The 19778-nt window shown below is 38.3% G+C and overlaps 1 protein-coding gene across 3 annotated transcripts in view; it reads right to left on the bottom strand.

The window, feature by feature from the left end:
- The window catches only part of LOC145288002 (uncharacterized), a 283397-nt gene that overhangs the window by 63217 nt on the left and 200402 nt on the right, over positions 1–19778 (bottom strand). The window contains exon 1 of one of the 3 annotated variants that reach the window (XM_080136000.1): positions 628–822. The exons of the other annotated variants lie outside the window; for them this stretch is intronic. Within the exon in view, the coding sequence (XP_079992126.1) occupies positions 628–759 (132 nt within the window). The 5' untranslated portion in view covers positions 760–822. Of the gene's footprint in view, positions 1–627; positions 823–19778 lie in introns of those variants that run through there. 3 annotated transcript variants of the gene reach the window in all.

The following is a 19778-nucleotide window of genomic DNA, read 5'->3' as shown; positions in this document are numbered from 1 at the left end:
AAAAAATAGCGCGGATGGATCACTCTCTGCCTTTATTTTTAGATGGCAGTCACTAACCCTAAATCTCGGGTGGTAATAGTTAAAATGAATAAAATAAGTTTGTTTATTTTCAGTAATTAAAAGTATTGTTAATTTTTTTTTTTTTTATGGTTACCTGTTTTTCTTATGCTGAATAAAATAAATGAATGGAATGACCATCAACGTTTTTTGACCAAGAATTGGGTGATCATTTGGCACTTGTGAATCTAAACATTTTTTTTTTTTTTTTTTTTCATTTCAAGAGTTCTGTCTGGATAAAAGAAGAGTTAACCATGTTAAGAATGGTTTTCTTAATTTTCACGATGTACAAGTGTCGATTGTTTTACATTAGATTTATATATACTGATCCTATGTTGTTTTGTTAACAGATATTTAAACTATTAGATTATAAACAACAACAACAAAAAAAGACAACGAATAAAATCTCAATTTATTTTTATTTTAAAATAATTGGGAGTCATGAATAGAAAAATACCAGAGTTGTTTTGCTCAACAAACAAATCGGAAGACACGTGCGAGAAGAAACAAAAATAAAATGCCGGTTCGACGTGTACGAAGGTTTGAAGTAGGAATCGATAAAATTCTTACCTCATAAGAGAAAAGTTTATATTCATCGACTAGTCGTAATAGATGGTTTTTGTCATTATCGGGCTCATCTAAATGTTCAAGCTGATAAAGAACAACACTGCACAAAATACTCTTGTCACAAGACGCCGCCATTTTAGCGATGCCGCTGTATGTACGTAATATAAATAGCGCCCTCTATTAAATAACTATAAACCAAGGGAGATAATCAATAACTTTTTTTTTTTTTTTTTTATGCGAAACACTAGGTGTATCAGAATTTCTGTAGGAATTTTTGACACTCCTAACACGAAACTGCGAATAAAATATAAAAAAAAACTCGTAATTTCTCCTTTAAAAGTGGGTTGTTTATTTTCTTTATGGATTATACTTCCAAAATAAATTATTAAAGTTGTATAAAAAGTAATAGAAATACTATTTTTTTTATTAAAAAAAAAAAAAAACAGTAATGAAATTAATTAAATTTTACAAGCTCAGTATTTTTCAATTTTTAAACTTTAAAAATCTATCAAAATTTTTCTATTGATTCAATTTTTACGATATTTTCAGGGCCAATGTGAAATTTTATGTTCGTTCCAATAAACTGAATACAATATTTTAGACAAACGTTTTTTTTTAATCCACGCCCCCCCCTTTCAAGTGTCTATTAAAAAGTAAATAATTAATTTACTCACCAAAGTTTTATATATAAAAAATTGAAGATAAATGATCAATAAATAATATATTCAAATTTAAAACAAAAAAAAGTAGTGTTTTTTTTTTTTAGAAATTTACCTGTAAAGTCCGAGGTTTAAAACCTTTTTTTAAAAAAAACACATTGTTTGTTTTTTCTTTTGTTTTTTGTTTTTTAATGAAAGCTTGGTACTTGCTCCTTTAATTGAAAAAAAGAATTAGGGCTTGAATTACATTTTTCGAGTAGTTATAAGCTTGGAAAGACAGGGGGTCGAATTAATTCACGCTTCCCATTTTGAGATGTCTATTAAAAAGTAAATAATTAATTTACTCACCAAAGTGTTATATATCACAAATTGAGGATAAAAGATCAATAAATAATATATTCAAATTTAAAACAAAAAAAGTAGTGTTTTTTAGAAATTTACCTGTAAAGTCCGAAGTTTAAAACCTTTTTTTTTAAAAAAAAAACGTTGTTTGTTTTTGTTTTTTACTGAAACCTTGGTCCTTGCTCCTTTAATTGAAAAAAAAAAATTAGGGCTTGAATTATATTTTTCGAGGAGTCATAAGCTTGGAAAGACGTGTTGGAATTATTCAATATTTTTCACGAAATTTCTGACACACCTAGCAAAACACATACATTTATTATGAACACCGTTATCGGACACCATATTAGAGTTTTTCTGCTACTCTGCATCTTTTCTGTCCTCAATTAGTAAAAGGGAAATCTTTTGAGATATAGGCAATTTTTATTTTCGTCCTAATTCAATGCCCCTTTTTCAAGAAGTGCTTTGTTCTTAACATTAAAAAAGGACATTGTATCTTATTATGTCCTTGTTGGGAGGCAAGTAAATAGGGGCTACTATTATTTTGTTAAATTTTATTTTTTATCCCTCATACTGTCAATGGAAAGAATAAGTTTGAGATTTTATTTCTTTCAGGTGCTTTACACATTGACATTCTGGAAATGCCTGGAAAAAAATTATACTTTAAAGCAGGGGTTCACTTTAATAGAATGTTAAATGGCAACCCACTTCCACCAATCAGGAAATAGTATTGCTCGCCCAGTTCTGGACTACATAATGTAGAACAGAATGGGTTTCTTAGAAACTTTCTCATTTTTTACTTTAAAAGAATTTTTTTTTTCAAAACTAGTTTTTTTACATTTTTTTTCCTTATTGCCATGCTTATTTCTTTTTTGTACGAAACTTATGAAATTTGTGTTGGGGTTAATGAAGGGTGTGCAGCAGTTAACAAACTATTTACTGTAAGCAGATCAATGCCCAGTGCCAAAGTGATTTGGCCACACTGACCAATCGGTTAGCAGGGCGCATTGATTTGAGCTGTCCCCTTAAGAACTATTTTTAGCCCTTTGGGATCTCAGCTGCTATCGCCAGAGGGACGCCAGCAAGCAACCTATACAGACCTCTCTCACTCACTCCTCCCACTGCTACTTGTTTACGACAGCAGTCTGATAGCAAACAACACCTCCAAACAGATATTTATACTTTCTTTCTTTCTCTCCAGTCTGAGATACAATTTCGCCTTTTCTAAATAAACCCTTTGTTGTTGTTTTGTTAAAAGAAATGTCGTTTGGCCTTGCAATTATTTCCCAATAGGCGTGCTTTTTGTTTGTTTGATTTAAACAATTATGCTGTCGCAGTGGCACTACAAACAACTATAATGAATCTATGCTTAATTTTTAAGCTAGGTTCTAATTGGTGCATTTAACTTCCTTTTTGGCTTGTCCAATCAAAAGTAATTTCTCAAGCAAACTGAGTACACAACCTGAATTAATAAAAGGGAGAGCCCATTAGTTAATTTCTCTCCCAGCCAGGAGACAACATAGCAAGCTGCCTCATCAACAGCATTTCTTTCAACCTCCAAAACTTTTCTCTCAGTTTGCAACCTTCCTGGCGAGTCTGTAGGCACTAACATTCACAATACTCAAGAATCCAACATGGCTACATGTAGACTTAATAATGTTCCCCCCTACCTTACACACATTACTTACACAAGATCTGACTTCAACATTTATGTATACCCACACATTCTCATATGAATTCTTCTCTATTTCCTAGTTAAGACACCTATTCCACACACCATATGAATTGAGGGAATTTTAGGTTTGTCACCAAAATCCGTTTTTCATGGTAACAAAAATGAAAGAAAAAAAGGAAAAAAAAAGCATATAAAGCAAATTTCTCGGAAATGAGTAACTAATGGAAATGAGCAAAAGAAATACAGACCCGAATGTGTTTAAAATGATCCAAGTTTATTAAAACAAAAAGATATTAATTGCCTTTATTTCCCAAGGCTGGGATTAAAAACACCCTTAAGAAAACATTTAAAATATATAAAAAAATAATACAAAAAAGACAACAATCCTTACTTGTAAGAAAGGCTGAAAGAAAAGAACATATAAAAAATTGAAAACAGTCCTTGTTTTAAATTCAGTCCTCCTCAAAAAAATGTTCAGTCTCTCTTTGACAAAATGTTTTTTTCTTTTCCGAACAAAGATTCTTTGTCCTTAAATGTGAGAAAGAATTAAAATTTCCTTTGTGAAGGCTCAGGTACCTTTTAATTCAAAGGGGAGAAACAGAAGACCATAAAGCCGCTTTGGTCGGCTTTATGTGTACAAATACAGGGTAAATTCTTGTATTATGGAAGATTTCCTTTCTGAAGGAAACTTCGGTTGAATAATCTTTCAAGTTCCTAGAATAAAGAGGGGATTTTCTTTCTAGGGCCGATATTCTGCTCGTCTTGTCGGTGAAATTAATTTTTGTTCTTTACAGAAAAGAACTCCTCAACACACAGTGGATTCCTTCGTTAATCCTTTGAGAATAATAATTTACCAGTTGTAAGACTCTTGTTTACCTTTTAATAAATGATTCTCATTTTCCAGTCTTATAATGACTGAGAATAAAATAACATTAACAGCTTAGTACTTCCCAATGGAGTTCTAAACAAACATCTTTCTCCAAAGGAGGAGAGAAAAAAAACCGTAAGAATTTAACGTCAAAAATCCTTTTTTGACGGAGCCAAAGTTAGCCTCCTTCTTCTTGGCCGGCTAGGTTCGAACTGATGAAAATGGGCAAAAGCCCTTTCCTCCTCCTCCTTCCCCTCCAGAGGGTAGGAGTGTAGCCGACTGCTAGAAAGGGAACTATAACGATGATGATGATGATGATGATGATGATGATGATGATGATGATGATGATGATGTAAGTGACCTGCAAAGGCCGGTCAAGGAGTGCGTTCCTTTCCCCCAAATGCCGAGATGTTGAATGTGTGTAAATAAAAAAATGAGTAAAAATTATTTCTTTATTAAAAATTTCAACAGAATCTTTTGTCTACATCCATATTCATGGGCATCTTTACTTACACTCTTCTTTTTCCTTCCATTTTATATATATACTACAACAAAGACGAATAAATAAAGTTTAGCCTTTTTTTTTAAAGATTATTTTAAAAAGTGTAATTCAAAAAAAGACTAAACTATTTAAAAAAATTTATGCCCCAAATCATATTAAATGTCGGTGTGGTTCTTCACTTCAAGATGGCCTCTACCAAGGCCAGGAACTATGCCACAATACTCTGACATTGACTAAAATAAATTAAAGCAAATATACACACAATGCCTACAATGCTTACTAAACTCACTCACATGCCAGCTCTTGCATATATTTTCACAATGTCTACAATGCCTATTGAATGTACACATATTTTCAACCGCATCTTCAAACTGACAGAAAACAAACATATAAGCGTACACATTTCTAACACTTGTGCCTTTCTCTCCACTATACCAAGAAAACAATTAACTTTTCAACTCACATAAATGTCTTTAGAAATTTACATTTTTTTTAACCATGTCTTATTTCTTTCATTCAAAACAACCATTCTTTTTTTTCCATTTTCATATTTGTTACATTTTGGTCATAAGAGTGTGTCATGGTAGATCCAAAAGACATGACCATCGTTTGTATCTCCTTTATACTGTAGTGAACTACTACTATTATGCTGCTATGGTATGCTTCCCTTATTTCTCTCTTTCTCCCTACTCTTCTACTTTTCCCTTCCTTTCTTCTCTCAACGTCACCAGAGGTTTCAGCCAATCGGAATAGAGGACTTTCCTGGAGGGAGATACAAAGAAGAAATCTCTCTCAGACATGCGGGAATGATAGAAGCATCAACATGCGACAGACCAGTTTCCCTGGGTAAAGACTTTTATGAAAGAAATGTACCATCCTCTTTGTAGCCCTATATCTTAGAAACTTTTATAAAACATCATCAATCCTAAAGTCTCGTCGCACTTAATTATAACCCGATATTTTCTTTTCTACAACCGTTTTTTTTCAGCACTCTTATTCTCTCTCTAATTTCAGAGGTGCCCCAAAAAGGGGACCGACCGAAATGGTGACCCTTTTTCAAACGTCATTAAAATCTATGGTAACCGTCATAATACTAGGGCCTATGTTACATGATAGTTTAGAAAAAGAAAAATTTACTTTAAAAACGACAGCCATTTTATAAATACACAAAAATAGTTACTTGTTCTATCCTACGTTATGTAATAAGAACTGGGTGATGAAAGTGTCCCACCCTATTAAGTCAAAACATTATAATGTTGCATGGTCATCTGTACATAAACCTGAGTTTATAAGATTTTTGAAACATGTATGTAAATAATATCCAACTCGGTTTTCAGCAGAGATATTTGACTTTAAGTTCTCAGACCATAAGAAGGATTTAACTCTGATGTCAAATAATGTGGGTCTCCACAGGAAGACTGTATTAAGACTAAAGTGTTTAAATCTCGTGTTCATCTATAGTTTAACTGGGTTCTCATGGTGGCTATTTTCCATTCAAGGTGAACATGAATGTTTTTATTACTTGTATTGATCAGACTATTGTTCTCATCTTGAGTGTTGTTTGTGCAACATTTAGGTCAGTTTAGCCTTTGACCATCTTCAGGCATGTCGGTTGTTATTTGGAAAAGAAAGGAGAAAAATTATTGGCTTCATAGATATTTTCGTATTCTTGGAGTTAGTCTCAGAACATATTTTATTGAACTGCTTGTGAAACAAAAATAGTGTTGCAACATTGTGGTGAAGACAAAATTAAAGGATGACTATTTTATGTCCCACAGACAAAATTAGTGAAGAATGATCATTCTTTTAATTATTTGATGTAATAGATACTTTAACCTTTTGCTAAATAGAACTCTTATGAAAAAAAAAAGATATTATTAATATTGGTGATCAGTTTTGCAACTAAGAAAGCGACATAGACAATAATATGTCAACTGCAAAGAAGGAATGACAAATGCAGGTGAATAGTGTAAAGACAAAAGGTCATTTATTGTATTGAAAAGAATGTCCGGTTTTTGTAGATGTTATCAAAGCCTGGATAGGCAGAAAGATGCCGCAAGAAGCAGGAGAACGCTGCTAGGGTTAGGGGTGTGGCGCACAAAGCTATTCCATGAATGTTAAAAAGCAAATGGCTTGAATAGCTTACCCTCTTTCTTTCTCTACTTCATATGAATTCACTTTCTTTGTCACTTCTAAAAGCTAGAAATCTTCACAGGAAATTGTTAACACAAAATTTTTTCAATCAATAAAAATTGATCCAAATTCCCAAAAGTAACACATCTATATGAAAGTAATAAGCCAGTGTAAAATTAGAAACTCCTAAAAGACTTGGTTGACAAAATCAGTTTTCTCAAACGTCTGCTCAACATCTACTTTCATATCTTTGGCCAAAGGAGACCTAAAGGACTTAATGACTCACAAATTAGCTTTCTTCATCTTGTGCATATATTCCTACACATCAGCGACAGTCCTGATAACAGAAACAAATTTCTACTCATTCACACACAGTAACAGAACAAGGTAAACTAACGCACACACATACACAAAGCCATGTTGCCAAATACTCACATATGTATACTATTTACATACATATATTATTCACACTACAAACATTTCAAAATGGTGACTACTAACTCAACTAATTTCGCTAAATATGTGTTTACATGATCAAAATTTTCATGATTGAAAATAACTTTTATATTCTTATCTCTTGTATAAAATGTTTGTTGCAAAACTTCGTTTTTTCTTAATTTTTGCATGTACAAAATTGTTTATGCTTTAGTTGGCACTTACTAACTGGTGACCCTTCTATTTTTTTTCAGTATTTCATTTATATTCAATTTTTTTTTATGTACATGCCTGTGTATATATCCTTCATTTTCTTCTTTTGCTAAAACATAACTTTTATATCCAATTCATATTAAATGTTGGTGTGGTTCTTGGCAAGACTCAAAGACTCTATTCATCATCTAAAACAACCCTACAAAGGCCATGGACCATGCCACACGAGGATGTAACCAGAAGTAGAATATGAAGGAGGGCATCACCACATGCAAGAAGGGCAGATGGGCATTGACAAGTGAAGTAGAGGTAGAAGAATTTCGCCAGATGCAAGAGGATATCTCAGGGAGCATATAGCAACAAGGTGTGAAGGTTAAAGCAATAGTTTGTAGAAAAAGTTGCCCTACAAATGGCAGTTGGTTGCATTTGTGTAGTTGTGAAAAGATATGCTGAAAAAGGCAGTAAGGTTGTTGTTGTTGTTGAAAAAAATAAATTAATGTGACAAGGATGAGGTTCTTAATAAATGTACAACTAGGCAAAGTGAAGAAATATATATATATATATATATATATATATATATATATATATATATATATATATATATATATACAGTCCTGGTCAAAATCATAAGACCACTTAAGAAAGTAAGCGTTTACACATATTATCAAATTTTTAATCAAACAAATGGTTGAAACCATGGCCAAAAGGGAAAATATGATGGAAAAAAATGAAATCTGCTTCATTCGAAACCTTAACCCTGATCTAATAATTATTTTTTAAAAAACAAACATTTTCACCTTTTTTCAATATTCTGTTGCAGCTTAATTGCCATAAATATTTTCATAACTTAATATATATTACAGTCTTTCTCATTGGATTTTTACCATATCCTTTTTCTCACTTTTCCCCCATTTTCTGCTTCCTTAATCTCATTTAATCTCTATAAACTGTTTTTTTTTGTTTTTTTTACATAGGCGTCACCACTTATCAAGGCCGATAGGCCACTCAAGGATAAGGGTTAAAGAGTGTACAGTAGTCAAAAGGACAATATAGTAATCGATAGTAATGGAAGTTCGGTAAATTTGTTAACTTAAATGGAACGGCTCATCAGAAACTTGTTCATGTTGGACTTGAAGACAACCATATTATAGACAGCTGGAAAGCAGGAAAACGGAAGACAATTCCACAGGCGTGCAGTTCTAAGAAAGAAGCTTTGATCATGGAATCTATGTTTAGGTTTAGGCACAGATAAAGAGTGGGGAAAATTATTGATAATGTTTTCAGCTAGTCTAGAGTTTCTTGCGAAAGTTTGGCGAGGGGGGACCATAGATTGAAGCTCAGTCGAACACTTTCCATGAAAATAACGGTAAAGCAGAAACAAACTCGCAACATCTCTTCTGGATATCTCCCACCAGGCCACGAAGTCTATTTACTAACTCTTAAATAACTTTGTTAATGCAATTATGATTAATTTCTGTAGAGTTGAATGTAATAATCAAAGAAGAAAACGCCTGTGTGTGTGTATCGATGGTTTGACTGCTGCTTGACTGGGTGGAGAAAGTGGAACTGCATTGCCTGTTGTCTGGTGTGAAGAGCATTGAACATGTGGTTTCTCTACGTTCGCCGGGGTGTTCATGGTATATCAACAACTTAGTCCTGAGGCGAAACAGGATTATGAAAGGATCAAGGCAGCATTATACAAGGCGTTTGCTATCAACCCTGCCACTGCCTGGGAGCAATTTGAGGCAAGAACCTTACATCCCGGCGAAACTGTCAACGTTTATTTGGCTAAGCTGACAGAGTTAACAGTGTTGTTTGGTGGGCTGCCTGAGCGGGCCTTGGCATGCAAATTTTTGGCAGGGTTCCCAACCGGAGCAAAGCAACTCCCGCGGGCTAGCTCAAGCATAGCTTCATGTCCCTTAATGACCTGGTAGACCGGGCCAGGGCCATGATGAAGAATACCTATGAGATGAGAGAACCGATAGTCGCTGCTGCACAGTCCACATGAAATGATGATAGACTGTCTCAGAGGCCTGGCCTGCGTGGTGAAGTCACCAAGGATGGCTGGTTAATTCCTGGTAGACCGGGCCAGGGCCATGATGAAGAATACCTATGAGATGAGAGAACCGATAGTCGCTGCTGCACAGTCCACATGAAATGATGATAGACTGTCTCAGAGGCCTGGCCTGCGTGGTGAAGTCACCAAGGATGGCTGGTTAATTCCCTACCCCTATGAGAAACTTGGACCTCCCAGAAGCCTGATTCCGCTGATGGATATTATAGGTGCAATGGCCCCGGGCCACATTGCGAGGAACTGCTGGTGGTGACTGACAGCGGTTTGCTGCTACCGATGTAATGAGACTGCTCATATGGCCCGGGATTGTGTGGGAAATGGGGCTGGGGACAAGGTGCCAGCATCAACCTTTTCCCCAAACAGAAATTACACGAGGTGCTTCCGACCAGTCAGGTGTATATCAATGAGATATTGTGCTCAGCACTCCTTGACTCGGGGTGCTTTTGCACCATAGTGAGTGCGGACCTCTGCCCCACTTGGAGGAAGAAGACTATTAGAGTAACCCCCCTCAGTGGGGTGGGTACTGTGAACATTCACACGAGAACTAGAAATTCGACTAACATCGAATCGCTGATAGTACTCGAGAAACCGCTGAGCTTTGACCTGCTTCTATGTGGTGCTCACATAATGCAGATGGGGGTGGTACAGTTTCAGAAGAAGGTCCCAGTGTGTGCTGCTTTGAAGATTGACCAGCCAGACTTTATTGTCAAATTTGACCAGCAGCAGAAGCCTTGGATAGCCGCGTGGAAGTGGTCGGAAAACCAGGAACCAGACAAACTGCGAAATAAGGTAACAGAGTACCATGTGCCTGACCAGATGAGGCCTGCATACAAAGAGGAACTTCGTGATTGGATTAAGGATGGCTGGTTAATTCCCTACCCCTATGAGAAACTTGGACCTCCCAGAGGCCTGATTCCGCTGATGGCGGTCGCTCAGCACAACAAAGCAAAGGTGGGCCAGTGATAGACTACCATGAACTGAACGCATATGTTGATGTGTTCACGGCAGATGCTGAGATTTGTGCCAGCAGGTTACAAGAGTGGCGCCAGCAGGGTTCTAATGTGTCCCTGCTGGATCTAAGAAAAGCATACCTGCAGGTCGGAATCAGTGAAACAATGTGGCCATTTCAGACGGTGATGTATTCTGGCAGGAGGTACTGCCTTACCAGACTAGGCTTTGAGCTGAATGTGGAACCCCAAATAATGAAGACAGTCATTAATGCTGTGTTATCACAGGAAGAAACAATAAAAGATGGGACATCGGCATACCTTGATGGCATATATGTGAATGAAGACATTGTGTCATCATCACGTGTAAGGTCCAAACTGGCTGAGTTTGATTTGACTTGCAAGAACCCAGAACGTTTGGAGAATGGCGCTCATGTCTTGGGCCTGAACGTTCAACAGGAGTGAGGGATTTGAAATGGAGGTGTGGAACTGCAGTTCCTGAAGTGCTCGATGTCTTCATGAGGTGAGCAGTATTCTCCCTGTGTGGAAAACTTGTGGGACACTTACCAGTGTGTGGATGGACTTGTGTGGCAACAATCATCATAAAAAAGAGGAAAAGCGCAGTCACCAAAGGCTGGGATGATGAAACAGCAAACGATCAGTTGGTTTGCATGGTGAAGGAGGCCATCGCAAGAGTAAAGCAGGATGACCCCACCAAAGGAGACTCATGCGTGCAGGGAGACAAACTGAACGTGTGGGTGGATGCGAGCTCTCTGGCAATTGGTGTAATGTTGGAGAAGAATGGGGCTGCAATTAAGGATGCCTGCTGGTTGCGACTGGCGACTGACGCTGCTCATATCAACCTGGCAGAGCTTGATGCAGTGATAAAAGCTATCAACCTGGCACTCCAGTGGAAAGTCAGGAAATTACACATACACACGGATTCACTACGCATGTACCACTGGATATCGGACACACTGAAAGGCAAGACCAGGGTGCACACTAAGGCAGCCAGCGAGGTTCTGATCAGATGGAGGCTGGAGACCATAATAAAGCTGGCAACAGAGTACAACCTGTTTGTGGATGCGGTACTGGTCACTTCAAATTGCAACCTTGCTGATAGGCTTACTTGGGTGCCACAGAGATGATATTACACTATAAAGAAGAAAGCCAAGCTAGTACCATTATTATGTGCCGCCTCTATTAAGGTGGCAGATGAAATCAGGAAGATACACCACCTTAGTGGGCACCCTGGAGTGAGATGGACATGTTATTTTGTGCAATTGTCCAATCCATCAGTGTCCAAAAGTGCAGTGAAAGCGGTAGTCAAGGAATGCCAAACATGCCAGTCAATCGACTTCGCCCCAGCTAGATGACGGAAAGGTCAACTGGGAGTAGACACGACTTGGAGCCAACTGGGTATGGATATAACCCACTACGGCAGCTTGATCAATTGTAGACCGACACGGTTCGCGATCTGGCACCCGTTAATAAGACAGGATTCCTCCAGTGTCATCCGTGAATTGGAGTCCATATTTTATGAAAGGGGGCTGCCTGAAGAGATCCTCAGACAATGACACGGCCTTTTGCAGTGGGGAGTTCAGACATTTCATAGACAAGTGGGGGATCCAGCTCAGACACAGATGTGCATATGTGCCGAGTGGTAACAGCACAGCAGAGCGGTGCCATCAAAGTGTGAAGAGGATCATGTCAAGAAAACAATGCATGATCACAGAGGCGGTATACAGATATAATGCAACACCAAAGGATGGCATGACTGCTGTAAGCGCACCAGCTAATGCGATCCATTGCTATCAAGTGCACATCATCTGTCTGCCTAATCAGCAGGAAACCTGAGGGCTCCCAATAATCGATGCACCACCATCTTTCAAAGAGGACGAATCACTGGCATCATTAGCGAGCAAGCCGTACTAGTCGATGGTACCCCATGCCATGTGAAGGATATCCGGCCTGCCCTAAATACGAACCAGTTGGTGAGTAACAGTAATGGTGAATCATCTAACGATGACCTGTGGATCCGATCTATTCCCCGTGAATGTACAACTGCAAACCCCAACACTGATGCCAATAGTTCCAGCACCCCTTCTGATAGCTCCAATGAAGATGAAGAAGTACAGCCTGATGGTATGACTGTACACCCTAACGCTGATGCCAATGGTTCCGATGCCTCTTCTGAGAGCTCCAATGAAGATGAAGTAGTCCAGCTAATCCTCCTTCGTAAGAGTGCCTGCAACAAACGACCACATCCACAATGCCACATGTGTGGTCTGGAGACCAGGAAGGAGTGTAGAGTTGAATGTAATAATCAAAGAAGAAAGTGCCTGTGTGTGTGTGCATTGTGTGATTATACAACTTACCTTTGGATGGGATCTTAGAGAGAGAGAGAGAGAGAGAGAGAGAGAGAGAGAGAGAGAGAGATTAAAGATGGCAGCCATGGATTTATAAGGTGTAGTCGCGTGGAATCTCACGAGATCTTATCGTACACTGCACACATATGCAAATAGAATGGAGTCAGTTTTCTAATAAAATGTCTATTAGCAGAGGTGGTTGTGAGAACACGTGCTGGGAGTTGAGAGAGAAAGTTAACAGTAACGAATTCTAGCTGAACTTTTACTTATTGTATTTATTTTTTATTTTGTTTTGCTGTTTACCAGCCCATTTAACTGCAATTTCATATTGTTTGTTTCTTTTAATGCATTAATCTGCAAAATTTATTCTATATTTTGCAAACTTCTTCCATCTGACGAGAAGAATTGCAGCCTTTGAAACTCCATGGAATAAGGCTTTTCTTGTTTATTTGTACTCTGCAGGGATGCAGAAGTTTAAGTAAAATTTAAATCTCTTTGCCCCCAAAAAAATAATAAAAAAAAGCGAATGAAACAAAATGACACCTCCTTCTGATTTAAAATGCACCGAATTTATTTTTTAACAAAAACAACAAGGTGACTGAACAAAGGTCTGATCGGTGAAAGTTCTTTCGAAGTCATTATGATTAAAATGTTAGATGAAAGTCCTTCGTGGAACCAAGGAGTTCAGAAGGTTAAAGTCCTGTGTAAAAATAATGCGATTATTTTAAAGTTTGTGTTTTATCTGGTGAAGATCTCCTTACTTAAAAGTCCCATGAGGAAAGTAATTTGTGAAGAAAGTGATTCATTGTTATTAATTAGAAAATATGCGGAATGGATACGTGTGTGCATAAGTGATTTTTGAGTGTCCGCATGGCGTATATAATCATGGTGTTGATGGCTTTGGCAGCGACGATGTTATGAAAATGAGAGGCATGTTCTCGTGTGTTGTCAAAGCGAGAAGAAAGGAAGAAGACTGAAATGACTGAATGAACGAATGAACTTAATTAATTAAATTAATTTTAGAAGACTGTTTGATGCGTTTTTATACATTTTGGGGCCGGCTCTGTTCGAACATGTTTTCCCTCACATATACACACCCACATGTACACACGCATGTACGCACACACACACGCACGCATATATACAGCCTCATACACACACTCACATTCATGTGCATACACACACCCGAGCTGTGACGTGACTTCCTTTTAAGTGAAAACCAGACATGCGCACTCAGAACACTAACTCCAGTATAAAAGTCAACAAAACCTGTCAACTTCCCTTTTTCGTCCGGACCAGCATTCGACCTGTTGAGTCGACGAACTGACCACGTGCCCTAACGTCACTTTCCCTGCTACTGTAATGTGGGATAAGCACACGTACACTTTATACGTTTCTCTCTTCATGAACTAGATTGACTTTCTCACTCTATCTCCCCTTTGGCTTTGGTCCATCAACACAGACATGTGCGCGACTCTCTACTGAGCTTAACCCTCTCTTTCTACAGGCCGGCTTGCCACTTCGCATTTCTCTATTGCATTCCCTTTCCTTCCACGCGCGTAGTCGTCAACGGCCGAATGAACACGTGTACACCCAAGACTTTCATTTCTCAACAGAAAATAAATGACATGTTTATTTTATTCCAGCATTTGAGTTGTTTGTTTCCTTCATTCAATTCATTTCATTATTTTTTTCTTGTAGCGAGTTAGGGTATTTATATCCTGGTCTGCAACATGAAATGGTGACCCCTTTATTTAAAATGAAATGAATGAGTTTAAATGAAACACTTGGTGTAAGCTAAACTCGCCCACACAAATTCACGGCACGCACGAAAAATAATTTTTTTCTAACAAACAAGCAAACTTGTCGACCACGAGGAGGAACATTTTCAAACCGCGCACAAGAAATTGAAATATAAAAATTTCAACAAAAAAAAAAAATGGAACTTCCACAGATGGACTCTTACAACGAAACCATGGCATTAAATATTCCACCCTTCAACCCGACAAATACAAAAATATGGTTCATCCAATTACAAGCCATATTTGATGCTAAACGGGTAACGTCACAACGAGCACGTTACTGTTATCTAGTGGAAAAACTGCCATTGGAGATGGTAGAGGAAGTCACGGATTTTCTCGAAAATGTACTGGAAGAAAGACCGTACTACACACTGAAGCAAGCAATCCTGCAACGAACCGGTGTTTCTAACGAAGCCATGCTTCGTAACTTGTTCACACAAGTTGAGTTAGGAGACCGTACGCCTTCTCAACTACTTCGCCACATGAAAGCCTTGCTGGAAGACAACAAAATGTCGGACAGCATTATGAAGAGTCTATGATTGGGTAAATTACCCCAACTACCAAACAAATCCTCACTTCGATGCCAGAAGAGACGGCAACAGAAAAGCTCGCCGACATAGCCGACAGAATTCACGAAAGTTCCCAGAGCTGACAAGTATATGCCTACCAATGGCAACCTGACCAAAACCGAGATGAGGAATTAGCAGAATTAAAGTCTGCCATCGAAAAGCTTTCGAAGCAGCTAACCGACGTACAACAATAACACGCGGCGAAATTACAGGCGAAGAAGTTCAAGCAGGAACCGGTTCACGAGATAAACAAGATGTTTGTTTCTACCACAAGAGATCCGGCGTCGCTGCGAGAAGATGCACTACGCCCTGCGCATTCAAAAAACCGGCACAGGAAAACGAACCTTCCAGCCAGTAACGACGACAACTGTGGCTGGAGCACAAAAAAACTGGCATCTGTTTTATATCCGTGACAAAATTCACAGATATAACTTTTTAATAGACATCGGAGCGGAAATCAGCGTCATACCGACAACGCATGGCCACCCAACAGGGACCCAATTTTTCAACTTACAAGCCGCCAACGGTACAAAAATACCCACTTTTGGCGAAAAAACTTTAAATTTGAACCTTGGAATGCAGAGGAATTTTTTATGGAATTTCACCATAGCCAGCGTGACCACTCCAATTTTGGGGGCAGACTTTTTAGTCCATTTCAACCTGTCTGTTGACATGACTCATCATACAGTGACAGACAACAAAATGAAGATTTTGGTGAGAGGAACTATCTCGAAATTTTTAACCACCGGAATCAGCACTGCCTTACCCGAAGATTTACACGTCCGCCGGTTACTCCAAAAATTTCCTCAAATTTTCCAGCCGTTTAAAAACATGGACCCCATCAAACACAGCGCTAAGCACTATATTAAGACCACAGGACCGCCCGTCCATTCAATCCCCAGACGCTTGAAACCAGATAAATACAAATCGGCAAAATCCGAATTTCAAAACCTACTCCACATGGGAATAATACGGCCCTCGAAAAGTGCTTGGTTATCACAACTCCACATGGTACAGAAAGCTGACAACACCACATGGCGCCCGTGCGGAGATTTTAGACGCTTAAACGTGAAAACTGTTCCAGATAGATATCCTATTCCCCATATCCATGACTTCGTCAAGGGACTCTAAGGCGCCACAATTTTCTCCAAACTGGACCTTGTAAAGGCATATTTTCAAATTCCAGTCGCAGAAGAAGACATTTATAAAACTGCACTGACTACACCATTTGGCCTTTACGAGTTCCTAAGGATGCCTTTAGGGCTGAGAAATGCCTGTCAAACTTTCCAGCGTTTGATTGACAAAGTTTTCAGAAGTCTGCCATTCATATTCGCATATGTGGACGATGTTTTAATCGCCAGCAGAAACCTCGAAGAACACCGGTTACACCTGGAACAAACTTTTGAAAGACTGTCACATTTCGGTCTTAAACTAAACACCGATAAATGTGTTTTTGGCCACCAGGAAGTTCAATTTCTCGGTCATTTAATTGACAAGGATTGAATCTCCCCTTTGCCTGAAAAAGTAAGTGCTATTTCAAATTTCCCTCTACCGATATCTGTCAGACAAGTACGCCGTTTTGTAGGCATAATTAACTATTACCGATGTTTTTTGCCTAACTGTTCCATGTTACTCGCACCTTTAACGGACTTGTTAAAAAAACGAACCAAAAACCAACAGTTAGGTTTGGAAGGACCTGCACTACAGGCCTTCGAACAATCGAAAACTGCTTTGGTAAACTTTACCAAACTTACATATATCCAAGATAGCAATACAACGGAACTTACGCTTATGACGGACGCATCGGAAATAGCAGTAGGAGCTGTCATTCACCAAATTTCTGACAACAAAATAACCCCTATTTCATTATTCTCTGCCAAGTTAAACAAAGCGCAGACTAACTATAGCACTTTCTCGAGAGAGTTACTTGCAATTTACCTTGCAATTAATCACTTTAAACATCTCCTCAAGGGCAGAAAATTTTCCATTTATACAGATCATAAACCTCTAACATTTGCTCTACACACATATGTCGACAAATATTGTCCACGAGAAATTCGACACCTGGACTTTATAGCCCAATATTCTACCGATATACGGTACGTAAAAGGATAAGAAAACGTTGTAGCTGATGCTTTATCTCGCGCAACAATTGCTTCTGTAAATTCCACTCCACTAAGTATGGAATTAATAGTACAGGTCAATTAACCGATACCACACTCCCAGCTATAATGGACAAAACTTCACTGAAGCTGAAAGAAATGCCGATACCATTCGGAACAACAAAAATACCCTCACCCTTATATTTCACCCATCCTCAGATGACAAGTTTTCCAGCACTTCCACAATTTGTCCCACCCAGGAAAACGTGCCAACGTGAAATTAATAGCGGAACATTTTGTTTGGCCAAATATGAATACGGACATCCGTAGTTGGACCAAAACTTGCATTCCTTGCCAAAAAAACAAAGTTCACAAGCACACAAAATCACCTTCAGGAACTTTCAGTGTACCAGACGCTAGGTTTACTCATGTTCATATCGACTTGGTTGGACCCTTTGCCCACTTCAAAAGGTATTGGAATTTATGTATGTTGCTGATCCTGCTTAAAAGGCTCTGTGAACTCCTTCCCCACACCCTTAGGGGTCACGTGAACCAACCTATAAAAACCGTGGGAGATTAGGCGCCAGGCTTTTTTCGCCTTTTTGTTTCAACCCTAACTGGACAGTGGTTCTTCGTGCATAGCCCCCGAAGGCAGTCACTGAAGCCCACCCCCCTTCTACTTTACGTTCCTAATTGAATATTTTATTCCTTCCATCTCAAGACGGTCGTGCGAAGTAAACCAAATATACGACGAAATAGAACAGTTAACCGTCCACATGAAAAGAGCCAGAATTGAATGATGAACACATTGCTAATCGAACTCAAGATAAGTTCTAGCGAAGCACGTTTCCGCAAACCTTCATTCATCTTCTTCATTCTGTATATTGCCTGTTTTCATTATATTGCTCACCAAGTAAAATTGTTTAAATATCGATTGCTTGGTTGCGTTCTCTTCTTACAACCTGTTGTCACATTTCTGATAAGAACTTAACTACCGAATTGTTGTTGCATTCTCACGTGTGAGAATTGAGCTTTATTTCAGGGTTAAATTATTCCCAACAAAGGACATACCCACATCCTCACTATAGTTGATAGATTCAGCAGATGGTGGACAGCAATACCAGTGAAAGACATATCAGCCGCAACAATAGCCAGAGCGATTTTACAAGATTGGATAGCGATTTTCGGAGTGCCTTCCGTAATCACAACGGACAGCGGCTTACAGTTCCAATCAACTCTTTTCACTGAATTCAATCATTTGTTGGGAACAAAGCACATTAAGACTACTGCCTATCATCCTTGCACAAACGGTATGGTGAAATGATTGCATAGACAATTAAAAGCATCTTTGGTTATGAACGAAAATAAATCGGACTGACAACTTGCCACTCATTCTCCTAGCAATTCGCAAAACTGTGAAGGAAGATTTGCAGAGCACACCTGCAGAATTAGTTTTCAACACTGATTTTACCAGGACAATTCTGCAAAAACAATACAGACATTTCCCCAACGACAACTTTTGTGACGGACTTAAAACACAAAATGTCACAATCAAAATTTACTCCAACCAAAAAGCCAGACACAAACATTTTCATTCCAAGCGATATTTAGACATGTAAATACGTTTTTATCAGGAACGACGCAGTAAAAAAAACACTATGTACAAATTATTCCGGACCTTATTTAGTTCCCGACAGGAGTAAAAAGTATTTTACAATATTAAAAAGAGAGAAAAAAGACACTATAGTAATAGACAGACTTAAACCTGCATTCATAGACGAACAATTACATGTTTCTCCTAGTCCAATACAAGAACATACACACTCAGAAACGGACAAAGAAATTACAAAAAACAACACACCACAAACAACAACAAAAACTGGTCGAAAAGTTTATTGGCCAAAACATTTCAAACAATATATAACTTATTAAAAAAAAAATATATACATAAAAAACAAAAACAAAATACGTTTCTCTTGTATATATATATTTTTTTCTCCCCAGGAGGGGGAGTCTTGTTCGAACATGTTTTCCCTCACATATACACACCCACATGTACGCACGCACGTATGCACAGCCTCATACACACACTCACATTTATGCGCATACACACACCCAAGCTGTGACGTGACTTCCTTTTAAGTGAAAACCAGACATGCGCACTTAGAACACTAACTCCAGTATAAAAGTCAACAAAACCTGTCAACTTCCCTTTTTCGTCCGGACCAGCGTTCGACCTGTTGATTCGACAAACCGATCGCATCAACACAGACATGTGCGCGACTCTCTACTGAGCTTAACCCTCTCTTTCTATAGGCTGGCTTGCCACTTTGCGTTTCTCTATTGCATTCCCCTTTCCTTCCACGCGCGTAGTCGTCAACGGCCGAACGAACACGTGTACACCCAAGACTTCCATTTCTCAACAGAAAATAAATGACATGTTTATTTTATTCCAGCATTTGAGTTC

Source organism: Euprymna scolopes, chromosome 11, assembly GCF_053919585.1.
Source record: "Euprymna scolopes isolate OS-2025 chromosome 11, ASM5391958v1, whole genome shotgun sequence".
NCBI lineage: Eukaryota > Metazoa > Mollusca > Cephalopoda > Sepiida > Sepiolidae > Euprymna > Euprymna scolopes.
Note: the sequence above shows the minus strand (reverse complement) of the source record. Positions and strands in the feature narration are given on the sequence as shown.